Genomic DNA, 8364 nt, shown 5'->3' on the forward strand with positions numbered 1-8364 from the left:
GGAACCAATTCCTATAATTATGAAACCCATGTGAGATACAGAGGAATAAGCTATTCTTTTTTTGAAATTTCGTTGACCAAGAGAAGTTGAAGCTGCATAGATTATTTGGATAGCTCCTATTATTACTAACCAGGGCGAAAATAGATAATGAGCATGAGGTAACAATTCCATGTTGATCCGAATCAATCCATATGCTCCCATCTTTAATAATATTCCCGCTAAAAGCATACATGTACTATAATGTGCTTCCCCATGGGTATCTGGTAACCACGTATGTAGGGGTATAATCGGCAATTTGACAGCATAAGCAATAAGGAAGCCAAAATATAAAAGTATTTCCAAGGTTGCGGGGTATGATTGATTAATTAATCTTTCCAAATCTAATCCTGGTTCGTTGGAACCGTATAAGCCCATACCCAGAACTCCGATTAAGAAAAAAATAGAACCGCCTGCAGTATACAAAATAAACTTTGTAGCTGAATATAGACGCCTCTTTCCCCCCCACATGGATAAAAGTAAGTAAACAGGAATTAATTCTAACTCCCACATGATAAAAAAAAGTAAAAGGTCTCGCGAAGAAAATAATCCTATTTGACCACTATACATTGCGAGCATCAGGAAATAGAATAATCGCGAATTCCGTGTAATTGGCCAAGCTGCTAAAGTAGCTAAAGTAGTGATAAATCCTGTCAATAAAATGGATCCTAATGAAAGTCCATCGATTCCCAATCTCCAATGGAAATCGAAGACATCTATCCATTTATAATCCTCCTTTAATTGAATTAAGGGATCCTCCAGTTGGAAATGATAACAGAACGCATAAGTCATTAGAAGGAATTCTAATAAACAAATAGATATAGTATACCACCTAACGATTTTGTTTCCCTTATGAGGTAAAAAGAAAATTAATGAACCGGCAAATATCGGCAAAACAACAAGTATTGTTAACCAAGGAAAATAACTCATGATAAAGTGATAAAGACAAGATACGTTTTGACCAGAAAAGCCCGTGCTCGATTATTTCGAGCACAGGCTTCTTCGGTAAAGAGGAATCAGACGATTCAAATGAAGTTTTTTGTTTTTGTAACGTATCAATAAGATAGAGCCATGCTACGGGTTGTTTCAGGCCCTAAATAAACGCGGACACTTAAAAAATCTGTCGGGCAGGCAGATTCACATCTCTTACAACCCACACAATCTTCGGTTCTCGGCGCGGAAGCAATTTGCTTGGCTTTACATCCATCCCAGGGTATCATTTCTAATACATCTGTTGGACAAGCTCGTACACATTGAGTGCATCCTATACATGTATCATAAATTTTTACGGAATGTGACATTGGATCTATAAATTTTTCTTTTCAACATAAAATTTTTCGATCTGGTAAAAAGAAAATTAGTACTATATGAGTCATATGTATTGTAGACACCAGACGAAGCAATGGTTTATCCAAACTTCAAAATTAAAAATCTATTTTTTAATCCGTTTGTGAGAAAGCGTGAAAAGAGCCAAGAGACTTGAATTTTGGACTTCAACAATAAGAAAGAATTTTACAAATTGTACAGACGATTTCGAATTAGCCAATTTATTTTATTGGCTATCGTCTTTTCAATATAAATTATTGCAATTTGAATATTGCAATATCAATGAATTACAAATACAAAAATTCATTTAAGTGAAAAAGAATACTATGCAATAACCTACTTACTAAAAAAAAAAGGATATTCTCAAATAATACTAAGAAAATAGTATGGATTTCTATATTATTTTAATATGTGCGCCTTTGTTTAGAGGATTTTATGTCTAATTATTAAAAAGTCTAATTATTCAATAAATTAGATTGATTGATACGAGTGGATTTCCTATTACGATGGATGGAAGAAAGAATGGATAGTCCAATAGCGGCTTCAGCAGCGGCAAGGGCTATAACAAAAATGGCGAAAATATCTCCTTTTAATTGGCGACTATCAAATAGATCAGAAAATGTTACGAGATTTAGATTAATTGAATTCAGTATAAGTTCAAGACATATTAGAGCTCTAACCATGTTTCGGCTTGTGATCAATCCATAGATACCAATCGAAAATAAATAGACACTCAAAAAAAGTACATGCTCAAACATCATTAACTAACTCCTTATCAATCTCGATTCATTTCAATATGAGGGCAAAGAATTGAACCGATTCAATTAATTACAATAGAACAATTACACAACAAAAGAGAAAAGAAAGGAGGTATTTGTTGGCAGTAGATGGGTTTTACTAAATCAAAATTGTGATTCTTTAGTTATTTATTTTAGATTTGCAATTCTTATAATTTTTACTTTTTCTAAGTTTTCTTATTGCCGAGCCATAGTAATTGCACCTATTAAAGAAACTAGAAGAATTATGGAAATGAGTTCAAACGGAAGATAAAAATCGGTTGCTAAATGAATTCCAATTTGTTGAACATTATTTATGAGACCCTGTTCTACTATTTGGTTTGATCTTGTAGTCCAAAGAATTCCATACCATGACGTATCTGGGATAGTAGTCATTAGTGAAAAAACAAAAGTTATACAAACGAGTGAAGTGAACCCATCTCCAATAGTCCAATAATTCTTATCTTTAGACCATTCTGAGCCATTTACGAACATTACAGCGAATATGATCAAGACATTTATGGCTCCCACATAAATAAGAAGTTGTGCGACAGCTACAAAGTAGGAATTTAATAAAAAATAGAATAAGGATATACAAACAAGAACTAATCCCAGCGAAAAGGCAGAATAAATGGGGTTGGTAAGTAATACTACTCCTAGACCCCCTAGTAGAAGAATAAATCCCCCAAATAGCATAAGAATCTCATGTATTGGTCCAGGTAAATCCATTATGGATAAAAAGAAATTAATAGTATAAAATTTTTCATGAACTGACTAAAACTAAAGGATTCGAGGAAGGAAAAAGGGATTAGGGTATTTTTTGTGTATAAACTGTATAGTTATAAACTATATTATATCATCAAAATCTAGTCTGATTTAAAATAAGAAAAAATTTCCAATAAGCAGTAGTTATTCGTTTTTCTTTATAGTTTAATAAAGAATTAGTAGATTTTTATAACAAAAAGACAAAATCAAAGTTTAGTAATCAGTAATCGTTCTTGAATTCGAAGATTTTTCTTCGTTTATTTTACTTTCAGACGAATTCCTAATTGTTTGAATTGTGTAATCTCCCATTATGGAGATTGGTAACCGACTTAAAGCAATTTGATTGTAATTCAATTCATGACGATCATAGGTAGAAAGTTCATATTCTTCAGTCATTGATAAACAGCTTGTTGGACAGTACTCAACACAATTGCCACAAAATATACAAACTCCGAAATCAATACTATAATTAAGCAATTGTTTTCTTTTTATATCCTTTTCAAATCTCCAATCCACAACGGGTAGATCTATCGGACATACGCGAACACATACTTCACAAGCAATACATTTATCAAATTCAAAGTGGATTCGCCCTCGGAAACGCTCTGGTGTAATTGATTTTTCATAAGGGTAGTGAATCGTTATAGGTAAACGATTTGTGTGGGATAAGGTAGTTATGAAACTTTGACCTATGTACCTTGTAGCACGTATTGTTTGTTGACCATAACTCATGAACCCAGTTACCATAGGGAACATATTCATTCTAAATATCTATGAAAAAGATATGTTTCTTTCTCTTGTTTGGGAGAGCTTTTGTGTTGAAAATATTCTTACTATCTATTATTGTATTATCTTATTTATAGTGAAACAAGTTGAGAAGAGGTTGTTAATAATAGATTGCCCAGGGAAATAGGTAAAAGAAATTTCCATCCAAGATTTAATAACTGATCCATTCTCATCCTTGGTAAAGTCCATCTTATTGTGATAGAAATGAAGAGAAATAAATAAGCTTTAGTTAATGTAATAAATATACCCATTGTCATTTCCAAAATTCCAACTGCTTTATTCATTTGGAAAAAATCAAAAAAGGATATATAGGGAATAGAGAAATTCCACCCGCCCAAGTAGAGAACTGTTACAAATAAAGAAGAAACTAATAAATTTAGGTAAGAAACAAGATAAAATAAACCATATTTGATACCGGAATATTCAGTTTGGTAACCTGCTACTAATTCTTCCTCTGCTTCTGGTAAATCAAAGGGTAATCTTTCACATTCTGCCAAAGAAGAAATTAAAAAAACCAGAAAGCCTATAGGCTGACGCCAAATATTCCATCCAAAAAAACCATATTTTGACTGTGCTTCAACTATATCAACTGTACTTGAACTGTTAGATAATCATAGTCGATGATAACATCACAGTTCCCACCGCTATTTCAAAACCGTACATGAAACCTTAGCTTCATACGGCTTCTCTATGATCAGAAAAAGGAAAGGACTGTTTTGTTCTGTTCCTAGCCCCTGGGGCATAGATAGAATTAGGTAAAATAAAATAGATTTGAAAGTCCTAAATTAGACCAAAGGAATTCCGTCTGCTAGAATAAGAAAAAGCGCTTCTGAATTGATCTCATCCTTTATAATATATTCCAAATTTTTCTTTGTTCAGTAATAACTTAATCTTGGAATAAAACACTTGGTACTTGTTTTGTTATAGGAATTCAATTAATAAATGGAAAGAGTGGAGTATTAGTTCATGAGCAATTCTGCATGAATAGAGGAAGGAAATAATGCAAATTTTTTCTAGTGCACTCCATATCTTTTTTACTATTCTTCTTTCCCCCGGGAAGGGGGTATTTAAAAAGAAAAAATGGATAAAGGGTTAATTCGTTCTTGATAGCCATTTCCTTAACAAGTGAATGGGAACATACTCTGGATCGGAATCCGAAGAAAGTACTACTTGATAATTTCTACAAATTGCAAGTCCTTATTATGATTCCTTTTACGGGAAAAAATCTCTAATGTTTTAGATTTTCCATTACTAATCCTTTATGTACTTTAGTGTTCCTAACCCTTCACTAACTTTTGGTGGATTCTTCTTATGAATTTTTAAGTTATAGTAATAACTAGGAGTATTCTAATAATGGAATTCCATATTGTGAATCCTTTATTCTTGCCCGCTTCAAGATATGATGAGTAATTAAAAAATATCAACCTTGGGATAAAGAGTTTACACTCTTTATGTTTACTTCCACTTTTTTCTTGTACGTAGAAAATGAGATTTTTTTCTTTTTACTACAAATTTAGAAGCTGTTTTATTTCACTCATATAGCTATCTAGTTTAACTTACCAACCCAAATACTAAATAAGAAAAGGAATATAAATAGTTAATGGATTTTATAGGAAAAAGATCCTATTTTAACGAATCACACGTAGAGATATTGCTAGCACACAAAAAGTTAATGGTATTTCATAACTAATGGATTGAGCAGCAGCTCGTAGACCGCCTGAAAAAGAATATTTATTATTTGAGCTATATCCTGCCATAAGAAGACCAATAGGAGCTATACTTGAAATGGCAATCCATAAAAAAACACCAATACTAAGATCGGCTAAAACAAAATGATATCCCAAAGGGATAACTAAAAAACTTAATAAAACTGATATGACTGCTATAGAAGGTCCAATGCTAAATAAAGAAATATCTCCTCGCGATGGCAGAATATCTTCTTTAAAAAGTAGTTTAGTCCCATCTGCTATAGCTTGAAGCAGGCCCAGGGGGCCAGCATATTCAGGACCAATACGTTGTTGTATCGACGCAGATATTTCTCTTTCTAACCACACAATTACGAGTACCTCTATTGTAATTCCTAAAAGGAGGGTCAAAATGGGTAGAATCGATATCAGTCCATAGACTTCTTTTAATAATTCCGATTTCGAAAAAGAATTGATAGTTTCTACCTCTACCCTATCTATTATCATTTCAACGATCAACTTCCCCCATAATGATATCTATACTACCTAATATCGTCATGATATCAGCCAATTTCATTTTTTTAACTAGTTGAGGAAGAATTTGCAAATTAATAAAACCGGGTGGACGGATTTTCCATCTCCAGGGAAAAAGGCTATCATCTCCTACTAGATAAATCCCTAATTCACCTTTTGGGGCTTCCACTCTTACATAAAGCTCTTGCCTTGACAATTCAAAATTGGGGGAAGGTTTTTTACCAAGAAATTTATACTCAAAATCATTCCATTCAGAATTCTTTTCTTTCTTAAAGCGTCGGACTTCTAAATTCTCATAAGGTCCTCCAGGAATTTTTTCTATAGCTTGTTGAATTATTTTGATGGATTCGCTCATTTCACCAACTCGTACTAAATAGCGAGCTAATGAATCGCCTTCTTTTTGCCATTGGACTTTCCAATCAAATTGGTTGTAAGACTCATAAGGATCCACTTTACGAAGATCCCATTGTATTCCAGAAGCTCGTAACATAGGTCCCGATAAGCCCCAATTTACTGCTTCTTCTCCGCTAATAAAACCTACTCCTTCAACTCGCTCTAAAAAAATGGGATTCTGTGTAATAAGTTGTTGATATTCAACAACTCCGCGTAAAAAATAATCACAGAAATCTAAACATTTATCGATCCATCCATAAGGTAGATCGGCGGCTACTCCTCCGATGCGGAAGTAATTGTGCATCATTCGCATACCTGTAGCAGCTTCAAATAGATCATATATTAATTCTCTCTCTCTAAAAATGTAGAAGAAAAAGGAGAGTCTGTGCGCCGAGATCCGCCATAAAAGGTCCAAGCCATAGCAAGTGAGAAGCTATACGGCTTAACTCTAACATAATTACCCTAATATAGCTGGCTCTTTGTGGTATTTGAATATTCTCCAAGAATTCTGGTGCATTTACTGTTATTGCTTCTGTAAACATAGTAGCTAAATAATCCCACCTTGTTACATAAGGTAAGTATTGTATAATCGTTCGGTTTTCCGCGATTTTTTCCATTCCTCTGTGTAAATACCCTAATATGGGTTCACAATCAATAACATCCTCACCATCAAGAGTAACGATCAGTCGAAGAACACCATGCATTGATGGGTGTTGAGGGCCCATATTGACTATCATGAGATCTTTTTTTGTAAGCGGTAGACTCATATCCTTTCTTCCTTAATTCATTATTCCATGAAAATGGATTATTCCATGAATTCCTCAAAGTGAGGCTCATCAAAATGAAAAATCTAAGACTACTATAAAGACTACTAAAAAAATAATAAAACAAGAAAAAAATTTGAAGGATTAAATTACTGCTCCCGAATATTCAACTGACCGATTAATTTCTTATAACGTACTCTATTTTTCTTTGCCAAATAAGCCAGCAAACGTCGACGTTTTCCCAAAAGTCTTCGTAGACCTCTTTCCGATGAAAAATCTTTTTTGTGTAATTCCAAATGTGAAGCAAGTCTCCGTATCTTATTGGTGAAACTGAATACTTGAAATTCAACAGAACCCCTGTTTTCTTCTTTTTCTTCTTTAACCATAAATCCTAAAATTTTTCTACCTCCTTTCTTTTTCATGTATTTTTCTGATCAGGAAAAATAAAAAATTATGTCAGTTATTTTGAAGTTATTCTAATCTCGTACACACACAAATTTGCAATTATTCATCTACTACTGGAATTTGGATTTTTTTTATCGATGCAAATTGGATTTGGATAGAAGGGTACATTCTTTCTACTATTTTAGATAGAAGAAATGTTTCTTCTATCTAAATATAGTAGAAAGAATTTTGCTGATTTATTTATTGCTATATGCAATTTATGGAATTGATACACCATTTAATTGATATCATTTAGCAAAATGAAACACAGCATAGGCATCCATCTTTTGGCTCGAGAATTTCACGGGATAGAGATATGGTATAAGAAATAGACTATTAAGTAACTCTAAATGAATTGTGGATACATCTGTATCCTTAACATACTGAAACGATTGCCATTATTCGTATCAAACCAATAGCGATTCATACAAGCTAAATCTTCTAATCAATGGTGGGCCAATAATGAATTTTTTTGCATATGTATTAAGACGCTTGGCCTGATTTCGAAATTGTCCAGAGTTTTATATGTTGTTTTCATTGCAAAATGATGGGTCTCCTTCCATAACTTTCCAATTACGAGTACGAGAATTGAAAGACATAAATATTCTAAATTCTCTACGGCGTCTAGTAGATAGATAGAATATTTTCAGGAACAAGAAAATCAGAAGAATCTTTCTCTCTATTCACTATCATTCCGCGTCTTCGACTTCTATTAGTTTCTTTTCTTCTTTAATGCAATAGCTATAGTTTGATATAAGAATCCATTTCTCAAAGTAATGGAAACCATTCTCTTATAGGAAATGGTTCGAAAATCGCTATTCCACCTTTTAGGTATCGTGAAAAGTGATACCTGTG

The 8364-nt window shown here is 33.1% G+C and overlaps 2 protein-coding genes across 2 annotated transcripts; both read right to left on the bottom strand.

Moving 5' to 3' along the window:
* Positions 1-1078: 1078 nt before the first annotated feature.
* LOC123422264 (NAD(P)H-quinone oxidoreductase subunit 1, chloroplastic-like) lies at positions 1079-7068 on the bottom strand. The gene is made up of 2 exons (XM_045107670.1): positions 6863-7068; positions 1079-4298 (listed from the first exon to the last, which is right to left on the bottom strand). The coding sequence occupies exons 1-2, from the start codon at positions 7066-7068 to the stop codon at positions 3761-3763; spliced, it is 744 nt and encodes a 247-aa protein (XP_044963605.1). The 3' UTR covers positions 1079-3760.
* LOC123422263 (NAD(P)H-quinone oxidoreductase subunit 1, chloroplastic) lies at positions 5189-6658 on the bottom strand. Its single transcript, XM_045107669.1, has one exon. The coding sequence runs from the start codon at positions 5879-5881 to the stop codon at positions 5318-5320; it is 564 nt and encodes a 187-aa protein (XP_044963604.1). The 5' UTR covers positions 5882-6658; the 3' UTR covers positions 5189-5317.
* Positions 7069-8364: the final 1296 nt, after the last annotated feature.

The sequence above is a fragment of the Hordeum vulgare genome, unplaced genomic scaffold (genome assembly GCF_904849725.1).
Source record: "Hordeum vulgare subsp. vulgare unplaced genomic scaffold, MorexV3_pseudomolecules_assembly, whole genome shotgun sequence".
Lineage (NCBI taxonomy): Eukaryota > Viridiplantae > Streptophyta > Magnoliopsida > Poales > Poaceae > Hordeum > Hordeum vulgare.